This window comes from Gouania willdenowi, chromosome 4 (assembly GCF_900634775.1).
Source record: "Gouania willdenowi chromosome 4, fGouWil2.1, whole genome shotgun sequence".
Taxonomy (NCBI): domain Eukaryota; kingdom Metazoa; phylum Chordata; class Actinopteri; order Blenniiformes; family Gobiesocidae; genus Gouania; species Gouania willdenowi.
The window spans coordinates 30,849,095-30,869,343 of NC_041047.1; the positions used below are offsets into that span (position 1 = coordinate 30,849,095).

The window sequence follows — 20,249 nt, forward strand, 5'->3', positions numbered from 1 at the left end:
GATGGCTAAATGCTTGTTCATGTGAATCTTGTTGGGTTTTTTCTTTCTTATTATGAATTTTATATTTTGATAAGCGCATTGAGATGACTTTGTTGGAAATTGCTTTATACAAATAAAATTGATTTGAATTGAATTAACACTTGACAGCAGAAACATATGAAATTGTCATTGGTGGTCTCGATTTGCAACGTGCCTACCCAACCCTAGTGGTCACGGCACGTCACTGCTGCAACTAATGTGTCTAATAAGTCATTAGTGAATACCAGAGAACCACATGAGTGAGCGTGAGAACTTATCAGAAAATACATAATAAAAATAAAATGTTAATGTCTAACTTAAAGACAAGCAACGTGAAATTAACAGTAAATATGCAACGTGTTGACTTGTATATGAACTGTAAGTATATTAAATAAACACATGTGCTTCATATACACATTTATGTTTTAATTTAGGCTGTTTTATAATTTAGGAATTAGGACTGGGCGATATATCGAGATTCAAGACGTATTGAGTTTTCTATTTTGGCGATATAGAAAACTATAATATTTCATATATATATTTATATAAATAATAGCTTATTATGTATCAAAATACTAGTTTTAGGAGTCGCTGCTTTTACTTCTCAGAACAGCATGTAAAGCTCAGTTAGATGGATTCATGAGTGCACATATTGATCAGCTGTTTGTTAATAAAGGTCGACCTACCAGATTCTAATCACATGATTGTGGTTGACAAGTGGCTATTTTAGATTTATTGTACACCTGTATTAAAATATAAGGGATACTGGAGCTTGGTTGGGCGGGTGGGACGGCTCGTAGTGGGCGCCAGAAAATTTCCCTTATTTACAAATCCAAAACTTGACAGGTATGGTTAAAGTCTCTGCTACGACTTACAGACAACAGCTGATACACAAAACATGTAATCAGAGGGAATGGACTGAGATGACGTTGTGGTTATTTAGTTTCTGTTGATAAGATGTTTACTATAGTAAATAATCTAAACACCACGCTACATGTTACATGTTTAGTTAAACTATGTTTACATGATCAGGTATTGTAATCCATTTATTAAGGCAGTCACTGTTGTATCCACAAATCAATGGAAATGAATCAGTGAAATACTATGCAGCTAATGGCTAATGACTTTGAAGTTAGTGGTTGCCAATAACTGTAGTCCTCCCAACTGGCATCAGCGACACTAAGTGTTCTACCTAAATCACATAAACCTATTACAGGACTATTGTCACACAGAGTACTGATATATCCTACTCAAGTAGAAGTATTGGTACTTGATTGAAATTATACTCAAGTACAAGTAAAAAGTAGCTGAATAAAATAGTACTCAAAGTAAAAGTTACTTTCATCCCCCACATTTATTTTTGGTAATAAATCTTGCCACGGTTCCCTTGCATACAGTAAACATCTCATGTATAAACTTAAAAAGGAAGAGACCAAATCTTGAACAATTGGAACTTAATTCATTTTCCACAAAGGCATCTGTATAAAATACAAGGTTTGTCAAAATGTACAATCCTTTTTAAAATGAAATAACACTCGTGAATTCAATTCAAAATCAAAATAAAAAATTCTCAGGCTCTAAGTATAGCTACTGTACATTTATAAACTCCAACACAGAAAATAACCTCCATTCAATGCATTACGTTTAATCTGGTTGTGATGCATTTGATTGTTGTCTGGTCATTTCATTTTTTTTTTGTAGTTTCACAATGTCTGTTGATCATTTTAAACAAATAATAATCATTTGCTCAGTAACAGTTGGGTGTAGAAATGTAACAAATGACTCTACTTTTAAAACACAAGTAAATTAAGTACAAGTAAAATTAGTGATTTAGAAAGATAGTTAAAAAAGAACAAGTACCCATAAAAGCAACTCAATTACAGTAACGTGAGTACTTGTAATCCATTACTTTCACCTCTGCCTGCTAATGACGACATTGGAAAAGCTCATTTCATTTAATTGCTATCTGACAACATAACGCATTTTACATATGTTCCTCTCTTCAAATAACAAATCCAACTTTTCAAAGTTTCATACATATTGGATCAGAGTGTTTTACAGAGGATTGGATTGTCCACAAAGATTAATGGTTTGATCTCACTGACATTCTACAACCAACCATCCACACGATCATTGGTCCCAGTGGAGGAGAGAGACTGATCCCATCTGCAACATCAGGTCTAAATGTAAGGGGTGACCTCCAAGACTGTAGAAATACTACTTCATCCATCCATCCATCCATCCATTCATCATCCATTTATCCATCCATCATCATCATCTATTCATTCATCCATCATCATCAATTCATTCATACAAACATCTATACTGTACATACATACATACATCATCCATTCATCCATCCATTTATCCATCCATCAACGTCCTTCATCATCATCATCATCATCATCATCTATTCATCCATCCATCATCATCAATTAATTCAGACAAACATCGACTGTATACATACGTCATCCATCCATCCATCCATCATCATCAATTCATTCATACAAACATCTATACTGTACATACATACATACATCATCCATTCATCCATCCATTCATCATCCACTTATCCATCCATCAACGTCCTTCATCATCATCATCCATCCATCATCATCCATCCGTCCACTATCCATCCGTCCACAACCCATCCATCTATTCATCCACCAATCCATACATTCAACCCATCTGTTCATGCACCTTTTGTCCATCCATCCATCTATTCATCCATCAGTCCATTTCTCCTTCCATCCATCCATCCATCCATCCGTCCGTCCGTCCATCCATACTCTGTTTATTTGGCCATCCATCATCCATCCATCCATCTATCCATTATTATTGTCGGCATCCAGAACAATTAAACAATGACATTTAATTACAGTAACAACAGCTCCTTTCAACGTGAAAAAATCCAACGAAAATACAAAAAAGGTCTAAAACAAAGGCCGTGTACAGGAATGTTTATAATATAGTGGGTGTGTAAAATACAGAGAAAAACTATAAATAGTTAAGTACTGAGAGTTCCTGGGAGTAGTGGAAATGGTTATATGGGGGGGGGGGGTTGTAGTGTGTGTGTGTGTGTCTGAGTGGTATAGATGGAGGTTAGGGGGTGTTATACTATAGGGGTGTGTGTGTGTGTGTGTATAAGTCTTGAGTGGTGGAAGCTGGTGAATTCTTCTATTTCTGGCCTTGGGGGAGCTATATGTGAGGGGTGGGGGTGGTGGGGGGTGTTTGCCCCTTGCCTTTCTTCCAAACATGAGTATGAATGTCTTGGGGCTGGACAATTTGGTCCCAATGATTTTTCTTACTGCTCATGCAAGATGGATAATTTGGTGTAATATTCTTCCTGGTATATAATCCCCTCCACTCACAACCTCCTTCATCTCAGCATCCAAGTATAGCAGAGAATAAAGACGATGTTTTTCTACCATACTGGCTTTAGTGCTGTACTGGCAGACTTTGAAGAACTCATGGAGCAAAATAATACTGAAGGGTTATAAAGGAACTCTCCTGGGCTGTGATTTTTAGTAAAGAGGGTATTTTTCTCCGACATCAGGCAGTTCTGTTCAGAGCTGAGTGGTATTCAGTGGTCACTATGCGTCAGAAATAGAAGGCTTTTAGGGTGACTACGTTCCTCACGGAGTAATGGATGGAAGAGGGGGGAGGGTGGGGGGATAGAGAGAGAGAGAGAGAGGGAGGGAGGGTGCATCCAGGCACAGACACCGGCACTGGTCCGAGTCTCACTATTGGCGGAGCAGAGGCGCGGACGCACGGTAAGCCTTCCTCTGTGACGCTTTTATTCATCCATCACAAGTTGTCGCACTTTATCCAACCAATTCACATTTTCAAACGCTTCACTGTCAGTTTAAAGCGACTGAGCAGAGACTAAAAATGCGCTCACGTGCGCGCAATTTGGCTGAAATGACCATGATTGGCTGAGTTGGAGAAGAAAACGCGTTATTTAAGGTGACTCCACTGTCAGGCTTTGACCGATGGTGCAAATATTAACCTGGAATTCACTTTTTCATTTCATTTCATTTCATTTAATTTAATTTATTATTAGTGTGTGTGTGCGTATGTGAGCGCGCGCTCTCACCTGAAGTGTGCGCTTTCCCTCAGAAATGGTGAAGCTGGAGTTGTAGTTGCCAACAGCAGTATTTTAGGGAGTCATTAAGAGAGGTAGTCCAAGTGTGTAAATCACATTAACAACATGTATCAAGTAGGTCATTTCCTCAGCTTTGTCTAACGAGACAAGGTCAGCCCCGGGCTGTTTGTTGTATGTAACGAGGTTGTAAATGTGAAGGGAACACTGGTAGTTTCATATGTAACAATAATCTTGAATGATTTGTTTTACTCTCGTTCTTGTTGCAAATCCCAGTGATGTATCATGTACCGTATGAATCACAATGAAGCTTTTATTCAGTCAAATGTTAGCCATCATGTATAATGCTGTATACGGTCTAAGAATCGATCTGCCTTGAGATCTTTAGAATCTACAGTACCTGCTTCTGTAGGCTAAATCAGGGATTTTCAACCTTGGGGTCGGAACCCCATGTGGGGTATCCTGGAATTAAAACGGGGTTTCCTGAAATGCCTAGTAATTAGTAAAAAAAAATAAATAAATAATTAATTAAAAAAACTGCTGAAAATGATATATTTTACATTTTTCAAATTGACACAATAAATATCAAATAACTGTATTCTATACTTAAACGTTATCAAATATAACTCTAGTTCAAATATATTGCAGGACAAAAATATGAGGTGGCGCGTCTTCTCACTTTGTGCACTAATCTACTCTGTATTTGTAACACACTTTAATAAACATGATCAAAAGCTAATTCTAGGAGAAAAAATGAATCTGGGGGGACATTTATGTGATAATGAAATGGGGTCACGACCCAAAAAAGGTTGGGAACCACGAGCTTAAATGACACTCTTTAATGTGTGGTCAGGAAGCTTTAAACAATGAGATTATAAGCTTATTATTATTATTATTATTATTATTAGTGAAGATAAATAGCATAAATGATATCAAACACAGTGTTATACTGACTGGGGGAGGGGCCGTGGTGGGCTATACTGATCATGAGGGGTTATCCTGACTGCATGGGGTTGTACTGAGCGTTATACTGACTCTGGGGGATTCACCTTATGCATCCTCAATTGCATGTTCTTTGTGAAATGCACTTAATCTAGTTGTCATTATTAATATTATCAATTGCTATTTTTGTCATCAGCTCTATCAACTGATCATGTTCACAGATGTCAGGTCTTCCACACTCTTTCTTTAGACGGTCGGAGAACACGTTCGTCTCTAATGTAATGGACGATCATTGTTGGATTGAGGAGCAGAAATATTATCTGGTTGTTCAAACGATTACAGATCAGGAATCTGTGCATGGTGTGCATTACAAACCTCTTTAGCCTTAATGAAAATATGTGAAAACTTGAAGTGGATCTGACTTGCACAGATAATCTATGTGGAATATGAGAACTGCTCAGGACCAGAAAAGGATGGCTTTCATCTACAAATAATCTAGAATAAGTTCATTACATTTCCTTTTTCCAAATGCTGGAATTTTTGTTAATATTAATGCCTTTAAATTGCTTTTCAATACATTTTTTTTCTGGCCATTTTATAGTGATGCATTAACCCAGGGGCGTCAAACATATTTTAGTTCAGGGGCCAAATGCGGAGCCGCTTGATGTCAAGTGGGCCACAGATTTTTTGCGGGAAAACGAGTAATTTCAACATGACTTTGCCCCAGTTTGCATTTCTACGTATACGTAAAATATAAAATATGTATGAAACAACAATATCCAACCAATAAGTGGCAGATGTCAGTCCCAACACTATCTTCACTTTTATTTTTTTTATTTTGTGACCAATTTCTATCCAATTAAGGGAAATATTACATAATAATTTGAGGGTTATTAAAATATTGTGAAAGAGTTTTGAGTTTTTCAACAGTTTAACATTAAAAATGACTGTAATCATGCGATATAAACACAGCACCTGCAAATATTCTTCAGTTTCATTTACACAATGATTCATGTTTTTTGCTTTCCCCTGTGGGCTGAATTGGATGCTCCAATATATATATATATATATATATATATATATATATATATATATATATATATAGATATATATATATATAGATATATAGATATATATATGCATATACATATATATATATGTGTGTATATATATATATATATATATATATATATATATATACAGTACATATACATATATATGTGTGTGTGTATATATATATATAATGTGATAATTTGAAGAAAATTAAAAGATTTTCTATGAATTTTGAGTTTTTCCAACTATTTAACATAAAAATTAACTGTAATCATGCGATATAAACACGGAAAACTGTGAGGAGCACCTGCATTCATTTCCACAATGATTCATGTTTTCTTTCTCCTGCGGGCCGAATTGGATGCTCCAAATGGCCGGATTTGGCCCCCAGGCCATGAATTTGACACGTAAACTAGAATAAGTTCATTAAACATTTCATTTTTCAAATGCTGCAATAATTTGTTACTATTAATGCATTTAAGATGCTTTTCAACCCATTTATTTCTGGCCATTTTATTGTGATGCATTAACCTGTTAAACTGCATTTTCGCATAGTGTGTGTGTGTGTGTGTGTGTGTGTGTGTGTGTCTAAGTGATGTAATGTCCCTCTGTGTTTACAGAGCGATGTCTAGATCACCCGCACTCTAAGCCCTCAAAGTGCTTTGACAAATGTGTCTGCACAGTAGCATTGGCTGTGGTGTCTGTGAGTGTCAAAGCGTGACAGAAGTGAGGTGACTGTGGAGCTGTGTACAGTGGGGCCCTCTTACTGTCCCACTTTGGACTTGGACTTGACTTCAGGGACTTCATTGTGCCCTGAGGATGGCTGAGAGTGGGCTATAGGAGCATTAAGACCAACGGCAGAGCCTGAGATGTTTTAATGGAACAGAGTCTGTCCTCGTCGTCGTGGCCGTTTAAAGCCAACCTTGCTGCCCTCACTCCCCCTCTTTCTCCATCCTGTAGCACTTCCGCCAACATCCTCCCCCACCTTTTTTCCCTTTTACTTTGCCTCCATTTCCAATTTTTCCCCTATGTAAAAAAGCCTGACATGCACAGGCTATTTTTAATAAAAAACGAAATAGCCTTGTTGTTGCAGTGAAGCGATTCACTGCAGAGTGAAGTGAGACTGAAACAGCGATTTGCAATTTGGAGCTATGTCACCACTCATCATCCCATTCTGAGCCGGCAAACAGCAAATCGTCCTCACGCTTTCATCCCTCTATCCCCCTTGCCTTACATTTCACACACATCTCGCACACACCCGCATCCTAACGACTTCAAACAACAGTGAATGACATGTAGCGCTGGCAATGTGGGTTTGGGAAGGAAGCTGGCAGAGAGAAGTGTAAGCCGTGAGCTCAGTCTATGCTAGTGCACAAAAGCTGCAGGAAGACAAAGGTGTTTTTGGATGAGCCACTTCATGTATTTTCATAGATTATATAAATACTGGCAAACAGATGTAGCAGGCTGAACATGAAGCTTCATTTGCAGATGACTCGATGCTGTTTGTGAGTTTCCTGAATCAGAATATTTTCAGGAAAAGATGGGTTCCCTTTGGAGCAAAAGATGATGGAAAAGAAAATAGAAATTATGTATTTCTCTCCGCTCTGTTCTCAAACAAACCTGCTTTTTGAAGTAGGTCAGAATAACTTGTGGGGGAAAAACGAACATTGGTTTTATTCAAATATATCTCTCCTTTCATATGTGCCATATCTATTTGGATATATCAGAAAATGTCATGGTTCACATTACACAGTCCCATCAAAGACTGCTGCGTACCATGAAGCTAATCTACAGCTTCCTCTAAATGAATCAGTGCACATGTTGCTCTGTACATTACAGTTATTCAGACAGATCACGCTAAGGATTTATAATTGTCGCATTCATTTTATTATATATATATATATATATATATATATATATATATATATATATATAGTCACGCTGAAGATCATGTACAGCAAAGGAAAATATACTTTCATTCCCTTTGAACAAGGAGACATAATGAAAGAAATTAGGTTTACAATGTTCAGCAAATATTAATTTTAAATATTAATAAAAAATACTATTGGAGGTTTAAATACTATGTAGGTTAAACATTCACAAATCCATTCAAAAATTACATCTTTAGTAATTTTACTGATGGTGAATCAGAGGTTTTAGAGTCGCTGATATTTACTAAAGTAGGAAACACTTTTCATATAATCACACAATCTGAAATGGTGTCAGAACAGTTGGACTCCAGCTTTGCCAAAGGTGTGATTGTGTTTGTTTGCCATGGGTGGTTTAGATCCGTGAAAGACTGACTGACTGACTGACTGACTGACTGACTGACTGATGAGATGTTTATTGTCATCAGTAGGGATGTAAAGATTAATCGTGATGCAGTTAAAAATCTATTCAAAGGTGTCACGTTTCACATCGACACTCTGAAATTGAATCGCAGTACTTTAAAAAAAAATTTACAGCAAAGTGCGCTATCTATTTAGAATTTGAAATTCAGGATGCACCTCCGTGTTTTAAATCAGAAGTGTGGAAGCATTTTGGCTTCTTCTTCATTTGTACAATTTCTTTATTTCATTCAAGAATTTATTTTTAATTAAATAGCATTGTTTTGCATAGTTTATCAAGGGATTCTTTTGACAATGAAAGATAAAAGATAATAGAAGAACAGTGTTTTATTTTTATTTTCAAAGAAAAAAGAAAATATTTTTCAGTCATCATTTGTCTACAGTCTCATTTTGTAAAATAAATTGTGAGAGAAAAGAATCGTGAACCCAGCATCGTGAATTGTATCGTATCGGGAGTTGAGTGAATCGTTACATCCCCAGTCATCAGTGTTGTGTTGGTGAACAGTTTTTGTCCTCTATCATTTTTTAAGCCGCAATAACTAGACTGTGACTAATCAAAAAAATACATGTGATGAAAAACTAAATAATAAATATACATTGCTGTTTTCCTTGACTAATAAAAACTAAACTATAATGTTCACATGGGACAAAAACCAATCAGAACTAAATTCCTGTTATGTGGAAAGTGGGACAAGCCTTAATAATACCAGCTCATATCATGTTAGTAAACAGTAATTGAACTTTAAAAAATGTATCAACTGTCACGGCAAATTTGCGGTTGACCTCATTTGGAGACATGATTTATTGCTCTGGTTGAGTGATGGAGTCCAGGCGAGGCATTGATGATTTTATAAAAAAGGTTTATTATAAAACTAAGTAAAAAAGAGTACAAAGATGGACAAAATTAGTGACCGCCCGGGCAGACGTCCGATGATCGAGTGGCCCACAGTTCTAACTCATCACGTATATTCCCCCTCAGTCCCCCTCCCTCCTCCCCCCAGGAGATAAAAAGGACAGAGGAGGTGAAAGAAGAGAGTGAAAAGAGACAGTTTCTTCTTTAGGTCAAAACAACCAGTTCTATGGTATCTCCTGATTGTCGTGAGTGTTGGAGGTGTGTCCGTGTATGGTGTTTGTGTGTATGAATGGATGTGTATTGGGTGTGTATGTGTGACTATGTGACTGTGTGTAGGCATGTGACTGTGTGATGCCTCTGTGTCTGAGGGATAAGATGTGTTTTGGGAAGCTGACCTCGAGAAGAGAGCAGAAAACATGAGACAGCAGAAATGAAAAGTCTCAACTTAAAGCCTTAAAAAGAATAAGGTCTATGAGTAAATATGTTAATAAACATAACTAACAATTTTTGCCCTGACACAACTCTTATGCTTTATTATTTGGTTGACTATATCTGTAACAGATTTAGAAAACTAAAATCCTAATGTCATTTAGTTTACTAAATCTACACTATCAGGGCTCTACATGAACTTTTCCAGTGGTGGCACTGGTGCGACTAACTTTCTTAGTTGGTCGCACCGGCACAGAATTTGGTCGCACCTATTTTACTTTTTTTCTTTTTTGAGGGGGGGAGTATTTAATAGTTGACTTAGCTGGCGTATCGTAGTTTTGTTGAAGTAAAGATTGACAATGACTTGAGATATTTGTTAAATGTTTTAATGTTTTAGTGTCAATATTAAGTTTTTCTGCAACAAGCAGTGGCTGAAATAACAGGTCATTTAATTTCTATAATTTTAAAAGAAGATGTAACAATTTTTTTTTTAAAAAAACAGCAAAGCATAACAACAGGTTACATGTTTTCTGTTTTTTTATTTTGCAGAAAGGCTGTACTTGAATTAACTTAACAGTAGCATAACCAACTTAGCGTCTGCATTACTTCACCCTATGGAATTAAATTCAGAGGTTCCAGCTCTTATAGTGGGGTCTTCTAACCCTCTTCCCCTGGTCAGGGGTCTGCAACCTTTACTCTACAAGGAAACATTTAACCTCATCTCACCTGGATTAAAGTCCTGACGTGACGAAGCGCTCAGCCTCTCCGTCCAAAATATGGTCACCATACGCACTCGCACAGATGCGACCAAATTAAGTTTTCACTTGCACAGACTGAAAAAATAGTTCCATATGTGACCATTTTGGTCGCAGCCTCGAGCCCTGACTATAATTCCAATGACTAACTATTGTTGCATTTTAGTCAAAAGACTAAGACTACGTTTGCTGTTAAAATGAACATTGATTCTAATCAGGAGACAAATCGATTGGACAATCAGCGGTGCTGAAATGACTCTCCACACATTTTTGTATGGAGGCATTTTTAATAGATTTTCAAGCCTTTATAGTTATATCTTCTTTTATTTTTTTATGGCTGCAGCTAAAATGTTCTGCATCTAAAGTCATGAGATTGATTCGCATTGAAAAATGAAATAAATGATGCTCTAACCAAAAACTCTTTCTCACCATTAAATGTGAAGTGAGTGAAATTCAGGGTTCAATTTAAAGCTTAGCCGCTGTTTTTGTTTTGTTTTTGTTTACACTTGAACATTCCTATTCCAAGCTTTCAAATGGTTTATTGTGGAGAATATTTACGAGCATAAAAGCTTCTGCAGTGATCTTTGTGTGGTTGAAAATCCTTGATTGCACTGTGAGGTGTAAAGTTTAAAATAAACAAGCAGGATTGGAGCATAAGACCTTTGTTCAAAAGAAAAGGATTTTAAGAAAACGAGAAAATATTGAAGCAACAATAATTATGTCAAAAACACAAGGACTCACTGTAGACATGTAAAATATATGCCTCACATCAGGAAAGCAGCTCTGCTATAAACTGGTAGACTGCTGTTAAACATGTAGCCTGGCTTGAACCTGATGTTAGCTGGAATTAGCACCAGGATGTAGAAGATAGGGGTGTAACGATCCAATATTGATATCGAATATCGGTGCGATATCAGCCAGAAAACGAATACTGGATTTTATCGGACTGCATCTAAAACCTCCGATATATATTATATTCTATTATATTAATTCAGTTGTAGAAAACTGTAGATAATATGTTGAAGGTTAAAATGTATGTAACCAATTGGTTAATAATAAATGGGTCAGTTTTTCTCATACCTACTGTTGCTGACTATTGTTCTCTGTTTAAGTATCATCACTTGATCAAACCTTTTCTAACATTCCACATCACAAAATAAGTAATAAAAGTATGTATGATTCATGCTGATATCGCATCGGATCAATATCGGTATCGCCCAACAAGCATGGCTGCAATATCGGTATCGTATTGTAAGTTAAAAAGTTGTATCGAAACGTCCCTCGTAGGAGATGAATGAATTCATTCATTATTTAGTTGAATAATCTATTTACCATTAAGTTTGTATAATGTATCTTACTTGAGAATAAAAATGATGAATGTTCGTGAACGATAACAGTATAGAATGACTAATGCAGGAACCAGGGATGGGGTCAATTACATTTTTTTATTACAATTACGTCTTCAATTATGATTACGATGACCGGTTTCCACTTACAATCAAAATTTAAATTATTATTTTTCCACCTGAAAGTCAATTACAATTACGTTCTCACTTACTAAAGTTAAATTACAATTAGGGCCGGGACAACGACCAAAACAAAGATGGCGGAAAGTTGATTTTTTTGTTGGAAAAGCACTTTCTGTATTAACATTTGGAATTTTGAGTTTAAGAAAAATGTGAGTGGCAGTGTATCACTTTAAGTTATTTTCATGTGAATGAAGATTTAAGAGATGCACTTTTTTCAGTAAGCTAGGCCTGTGTGTTTTCAACATAAATCTTAAATTCTGTTGGTTGATGAAGGACACCATGACAGCCTGCGGCTCCCACTGCCTTTTTTAATTTTTTTTATTGAATGCTACCTCTGACTCTGTACTTTTACGTTTATATTCTTGCTTGAACTTTATTTTAGAATTTGGAGTTGAAGAGCAATAAACATAAATTGCAATGTTAAGGAATTCATGTTTTTTTTTTTTTTTTCATTTTGTAAATTTACATGTATAAATAATGTTTAGTCAATTAATGGGGAGATAATCGATAATCGAATCGAAAAAAAATAATCACTAGATTAATTGTTTATCCCAGCCCTAATTACAATTAATCACAATTACTGAGCCTTCGATAAATAAGCCCATAAAACCTAACCTTCCTCTTGTGTTAGCTTTTTGTTAGCATCTCTTATGATAACAGGTCAGTTTGACCCATGTAATAAATTAGCTGTAAAATACACTAAAAATATGATCTTTCATCTAATTTGTTTCTCATATCTTGATTTAGGCTTCGTAATCAATGAAAAATATTTGTATTAATAATTTTGGTGTGTGTCTGAGCCTTTTTGTTTGTCAGTATACCCCCATATTCAAATACCTTTTTTTTAAATGATAAAATTATCCTCAAGAGAGCTAACACGTAAACTTGATATAAAACATATTTGAATAACTGTTAATTATGTATGTGTGTAAGCCATAGAACTGTAACATGGTTCCTCAGGTTTGCGTTTAATTCAGTTGTAATTGACAGTTTTTATGGAATTTCCATTCCAATAGCAAACACGTCAAATAAGTCAATTATCTGAACTCAAACACAGTTTAATTACAATTACAATAGTGATATATTTTCTCAATTACAATTACAATCATAACTATGTCCTAATTGTAATTGATTATTAAATCCATTATTACAATTATAATTGACCTCAACCCTGTCTCCATTCTTTGGAAGAGTTGATGAAAAAGTTTCTCACTGCAGTTTCTCAGAGCTCCTGGGTCACGTTGGTATTGAGAAAATCATTGCTTCTACAACAATTGCGACCACAGAAAGCGACGCCTCACCTTCCAGCAGCCCTGCGTTGGTAGTGTTGGCTCTCCTGACTCCTACTCAAAAAATCTATTACTGCTAAAGATGCAGCGATCAAAGGAGATCATTTAGAGCTGAGCTAAAGCAGCTTTACACAGCTGGACTAACAATGAAAGTCCCAAACTAATGGAGCACTGCAGCCACTATAGGGACAGAAAACAATGCACATGGACAGTTATTGTTGTTTTCATTTTTATTATTATATGACATTATTATTACTATTATATTACTTAGTGCTGTGCGATATGGAGAAAGTGTTATATCACTGTATAGGCAGATTTATAAAAAATAAATATATATCCCAAAATAAATGGTACTTCTCCTTCCAAAATATTCTAAATAAAGGAATAGTTGCGCAAAAACCAACAATAATGGCCACTGTTATCATTTTAAAGGGATCCTGCACTGTTTTTACAAATGTGGCCTAAATCCTTTAAAATGTCTTTATTATAAGATCTATGCCTAACGAAATACATAATTTTGCATCATATTTGTTTTGTTAACTTTTAAAACTGGGACTACTTTACCCTGTGTGCCGCCATGTTGAAATGACATCATTGGTGACGTGTTAAGCCCCTTTTAGTCCAATGAGTTCTATGGGACTTTAAGCATTCAGGATCATTTAGCAGCTTCTTCAGTCAAAATGACAACTTGAGTTGCTCTAAAAATCAGTAAAACTTGAAAAATTTGATGTAAACCTCTTGTTTACTCAGAGATGATAAATTAAAACCGTGACCCGAAAAAATCTGTGGCCACAGGGGGCGACAGTTGCCACTCTGTTTCGTAGATGTCATTAAGGAGAGAAGAAGAGCTCCGTGTGCATGAAAATAAAGGCAACCAGGATCCGCAGAATCCTCAACGCAGCAATTGATTCACTGCTGATTCTAATGAGTAGCAGCAGTGAATCCTGGGATATAAGCTTGAGCTCCGTCCGTGCGTACGTCCATCCATGCGTCTGTGCGTTCATTCGTCCGCGTTAAAGGGGACAGCTTTTCGCAGAAAGTGTTTAAGATAAGATAACCAAATTTGGTGTGTAGCTTCAGGGTATCAATACATTGATACCCTTGAAGTTCGAAAATGAGAAGCGCGCACATTTTTTTTCCGGAGTTATTGTCTTTGTTCCGTTTTTTTACTCTGTTCGAGTTATCTTCAAAGGGGATAGCTTTTCTCAGAAACCATTTAAGATAGTTAGTAATTGTATATACTGATGTGATAATATTTTCTTAGATTCAGGACATTTAGCAAAAGGTTGTGAGTTATAATGACAACCAGTCTGGCGGGGGATGTTGTTTTTGACCTGAAATATGATCATTTCTGAGGGTACAATCACTCTTATCAGAAAGGCCTTCAGTCACGTTGGCTCAGTTAATCACTATTGGAAAATCCCCTCAGCAATGTTTTCCTTTTCTGTTCAAATGATCTCAGTGAATGCTTCTGTAGAGTAAAATATTAATGTGAGTTATCTGAACCAGTGTGTCATGTGAATTCAAAGGGAAAGTAAAAATAATAGACCTTAGACATTTATGCAAATCACGAGAGTGAGAAGGTATGGGTGGATGGATGAAGGTATGAAGGTAATGGTAAAGTTGATATCAAACTGTTGGTTGTTATTAAATTGTTGCCACTTTTATCTGCATTAAAGTCCAAATGCTCCGAGGTTTTCTAACTAGCTCAAATACTGACAAAAACACAGATCATTAGGCTTTTGGGTAAACGAGGACAAGTCATGGATTCAATTATTTATGAGCCAAATTTATTGTTTCAAAAGAGGTTCTTTCACAACTGGGCATCAAGGCGCAGGGAGACCCTCTTAAGGGCCAGCATCAATCACCCTCCATCCAGCCAACTGTGTGTGACACGGAGCCGTAAAGTACCTGGGCTCCACCTCAACGCCGGCTCCTCCGGATATTAATGGAACTTTCCCAAGGCCACACTTATCGCTCTGAGAACTGGATCAATAACCAGATTCCTGCATCACAGCACTGACTATACACTGAGCAGGGAGAATCGTCACAATAGTTCATTTCTTATCAGAGTGTAACGTTCCCATTATGCCATTAACATCTCATGGCTATAGAAGTAGAGCAGCTGGCAGCTGGAGTTTCCATTAGCAACAAAGCATTTATACAGAGTTCATTCTCAAGATAATTATAAAGACGTGAGCTCCTTAATGTTGTTTAACTGAGTTTTTCAAAGCACTTGTTTGCCTTTGTAATGAGTACAATCAACATCACGCTAATCATGTGTTCTGTCAGGTGGTCCTGCTCAGCATGTGCCCTGCATGGAGATCTGAGAGAGGAGAAGACAGAATGAAGCCGTGCTCCAAAGAGAGAGCTGGAAAAACCCAACAGGGAGCAGGATGAAGACAAGGTCCACATTCGTTTGAAGAGAATTCCTCGAGACAAACCCAATCCTGGACTTCAGCGATGGCGCCACATGTCCTTCTTCTTCTTCTTTTATTCTGCAAAGGCAAAGCAGAGAGTGTTTCACTAGCTGCTGAATCCTCAGTAGAAAATCATGATTTGAAAGAAGGCTCAGCTACAAAGCTACAAGTAGTACAGCCCCTTAAATTATTCCTAGGTGAACAACACAACGTTCACGAGGTAAAGGATGATCTGTCCTTTAAAGCAGAGCAAACACGATCTCCTGCCAAATACAGACTATCTCTGACACTGAGTCATGGGAAGAGGAGGAATCTGACTATTGAAGACGTTGTAGGAGTAACTATTGATCAGAGCCAAGTGTGGAGATCAGAGGGTGATCTGGTGTTTCTGCCTGAGCCGCCAGCAGAGAAAGGTGTGGGCGACGTTCAGCCCAAGGAGACGCTCAACCACTCCATAGGTGCCACACAATACCACAATGTAGAGTGGCCTCGATCCCGGCGCCGTCGCAGCTGGCTGTGGAACCAGTTCTTTGTGATTGAGGAATACCAAGGACCGGAGCCAGTGCTCATTGGGCGGGTAAGCACAGGTGACTCACTGGCATTCAATGTGTATATGTGTGGTTCTTTTATGAGGAGCAATGTGACATTTTTAGGACAGCATAACTCATACAAGCACATAATTTGAAATGAATAAAACACATTCATGCGAAGAATTCTCTGAGTGGAGCAAACAGAAAGTCCTCAGTTATCAACATGTGTGTATTTGCATCCACTAAAGTAAGCCTCATAAACCCTTTCACCCCAGTTCTTCCATTATTCTATGTTCCATGCTGTTCACAACCTTTTGAATGCTCACCTCATGTTGTTTTGCCTTCCGTATCTTTTGCTCTTTGTAGTCTCAGCTTTGCAGACAGAGTGCTGCAAAGCCAACTAATCAGAGAGCTGCAGATTGGGAAGTCATTTTTTAAACAGATGTTCTGGCACCAACAAAATTACTTGTAAGTATCATTGGGCTGGAAGCAGTGGGAGGATAGTAAGCTGCCAAATACCTAAAAAAATACCCCACTTTAATTTTCCTTATTGGATAAAGCTGTCTGACTTCGAGGTTTAATGATTAAAAGGATCCTGCAAAGACAAAAATGAACTGCAGTATTAAAGCGAGCTCTCAGTGAAGCATTACCCAGCCTATCTGACAACAAACATACACAGCGATACTATGTTAATACAGTTTGCTGCTCCTTCACACTAATATTGAGTCATTTACCTTTAAATATATGTATTATTAAGATAGAAAGCAAATAAAGCACATACACTATTTACCAGTGAACCATAGATAAAAGAACTGCCTCGAACATTTATTTAAAAGGTGTGTGTGGTAGTTACTCCACGTTAAACTGAGACACACACAAAATGTAGAAAGCAGCAAAAAGGAGAACTTGTCATTAGGTAGTGTAGTCTGATATACATTTTATTTAATTAAAATTCAAAAACCTTGTCAGACTAAGAACTACACAGGGCTCTACACTAACTTTTCCAGTGGTGGCAATTTTTTTTTTGAACGGGGGGTGTACAGCATAGCCATGCATGCTAATGAATAGTTGACTTAGCTGGCGTACCATAGTTTTGTTGAAGTAAAGATTGACAATGACTTGAGATATTTGTTAAATGTTTTTAGTGTCAATATTAAGTTTTTCTGCAACAAGCAGTGGCTGAAATAACAGGTCATTTACTTTATATAATTTTAAAAGAAGACGTAACATTTTTTTTTTTTTAAATAACAGCAAAGCATAACAACAGGTTACATGTTTTCTGTTTTTTTATTTTGCAGAAAGGCTGTACTTGAATTAACTTAACAGTAGCATAACCAACTTAGCGTCTGCATTACTTCACCCTATGGAATTAAATTCAGAGGTTCCAGCTCTTATAGTGGGGTCTTCTAACCCTCTTCCCCTGGTCAGGGGTCTGCAACCTTTACTCTACAAGGAAACATTTAACCTCATCTCACCTGGATTAAAGTCCTCCTGGAGCCAAAAAATACCTTCTCAACGAAGACAATACAGTGTATTAAATTCTATACAGTTAAAATTATATAGAATAATGTTTGATTGATCATGTAAATGGGAACTTAAAAACAGTTTAAAATAAAATAAATTGACATCAAGAAATAAAACAGTATCTTGCATCTTCAAATTCTTACACATCTCAGTTTACATGAACACAGTGTTATATAGAGAATATTTTTTTTAGTTAATGTATTTGAAAGGCTACAAAAATAACTTGACACATAAAACATGCATATTTAACCAGCACATTAGTGGTTGAATGAATCTGTTCCCACTAGGGATGTAACGATTCACTCAACTCCCGATACGATTCGATTCACGATACTGGGTTCACGATACGATTCTCTCACGATTTATTTTACAAAATGGGACTGTATATAAATGACTGAAAAATATTCCTTTATTTTTTTTGGGAAAATACTACACCACTATTTTTCATTGTCAAAAGAATCCCTTGATAAACTATTTAAAACAATGCAATTTAATTAAAAATAAATTTTGAATGAAATAAATAAAGGAATAATACAAATGAAGAAGATTATTATTTAAATTCTGGTTCTACAGTAAACAATACAAAACTGCATAATAGTTATTTTTAAAAGTGCAACTGAAAATGTATTTTGTGACTTAACAATTGGACTTAAAAAAAAAACAGTCATTTTACTGTATTTACATCAGATATTTGTTTGTACCAGCAGAGGGCGCTGGTAACCCAGTGGTCGGTTGGCATGCAGATATTCTGTGCAGTTTAGAAGAGATGCTATGCTAGCAGGCAGAGCTAATAGAAAAACGTGACTTTTACAGATATTCATGTAATATTACAGATATTCTTTCGGTGCTAAAGGGGTAAGGAATCATTTATGAATATGTTTAAGAGTAGAAGGCGGCCAGAAAGAAAGTATTAGCAGATTTCGCTCGCCGCCAAAAGTACTGCGATTCAATTTTCACAGCATCGATGTGAACCTTGATACCTATGAATCGATTTTTAACTGCCTTACGATTAATCGTTACGTCCCTAGTTCCCACACAATTAAAATCTCTAATTTCTTCCAGAATAGTGTCTTTGTTGGTTTAATTATTTTACCAGGGATTTAAAACTTAAGGTTAGCCACAGGTGCAGGAAAGTTGATGGTCTGTAGATGTTGTTGTAAAAAAAATAACTATTTATTTCAATAGTTTTTTTTAAGCTATAGGGAGCCATTGCATAAGAGTCAAAGGGCCACATTAGGCCCCAGAGTCGCAGGTTGCAGACCGCTGCCCTGGGAGAACCACAGCTGAACATCTGGCCTGGCGTCATAGTCCATCAGTTCTGACCCCGCCATGCTGATTCTGATGAGCTTGGCACGTTCTTCTTTTTTACTGCTGTTCTCAATGTGAGCGTGCACTCAGTGAAGGACGAGTTATGCCTGGCTCCGTTTGCGGACCGCGCGCACTCCAAAGGAGCGCATTGGTGTTTATACTCGGCACATAAGGTCACTCATACGCACTCCCACGGATGCGACAAGTTAAAATTTTCACTCGCACACACTAAAAAAATAGTTGCATATGCGACCAATTTGGTCGCAGTCTCGAGCCCTGATGACCACCGCTCCCGGGACGGAAAGTGACAGTCGCGAATGCCGCCCAGACACCTGAGGAACGGACCAGATGAAGACGGCGATAGTGGTAGTTGACTCTTTAGCTACAATTACTGAGTGGGAGATTCACTCATCCGGATTAAAAGCTAGCATTTGAAAGAATCGAGTGATGTATCCTATGATTTCAAAGTTGACCAAGAGGTATCTTTGCATTCCTGGCAACAGTGTTTCTGTGGAGAGATGCGTCCTCGTTGGCCGCATTTCCTCTGCGATCGGCTCTAGGTCGGTCTGGAAGGGTCCGGCTGCGAAGATGGCTCTTGCCCCGCTCCCATCACTTCCCGGGGCGGGGACCGGCCCACGACAGTTGGCGCAAGAGGCCACCCACCCAACCCGTCTTGACAACACTGATCATACTTTTCTTGCACAATAACCTAAAAGTAAAAACAGCACTAATGATGAGTAGCTCCACATTTGCCTCTGTACTCACATGCAGTGGCACGATTTCATAATTAATTGTGTTGCTTTATTCATCCACCTATTATTGTGACCATACCAGCCTGTCATTGCCTGGTACCATTAGATCTCGGAAGCTAAGCAGGTCTGGGGCTGGTTAGTTGGTGGATGGGAGACCACAGAAAATTCCAGGTGCCACAGTGGGGTGGCAGTCACCCCTGTGGTATCTGTCATTGTGTCCTTGGGCAAGGCACTTCACCCACATTGCCTAGTGTGTGAGTGAGTGTTGGTGGTGGTCGGAGGGGCCGATGGCGCACTTTGGTAGCCTCGCTTCTGTCAGTCTGCCCAAGGGCAGCTGTGGCTACAATAGTAGTTTACCACCACTAAGTGTGGCATGAAAGAATAATCCCTTAATTCT

At 37.4% G+C, this 20,249-nt stretch overlaps 1 protein-coding gene across 1 annotated transcript in view; it reads left to right on the forward strand.

Moving 5' to 3' along the window:
• The first annotated feature begins 3,744 nt into the window (after nt 1-3,744).
• Nucleotides 3,745-20,249, forward strand: part of cdh24a (cadherin 24, type 2a) — a 63,949-nt gene continuing 47,444 nt past the window's right edge. The window contains exons 1-2 of the mRNA XM_028445053.1: nt 3,745-3,791; nt 15,611-16,315. Of these exons, the coding sequence (XP_028300854.1) occupies nt 15,782-16,315 (534 nt within the window). The 5' untranslated portion in view covers nt 3,745-3,791; nt 15,611-15,781. The remainder of the gene's footprint in view (nt 3,792-15,610; nt 16,316-20,249) is intronic.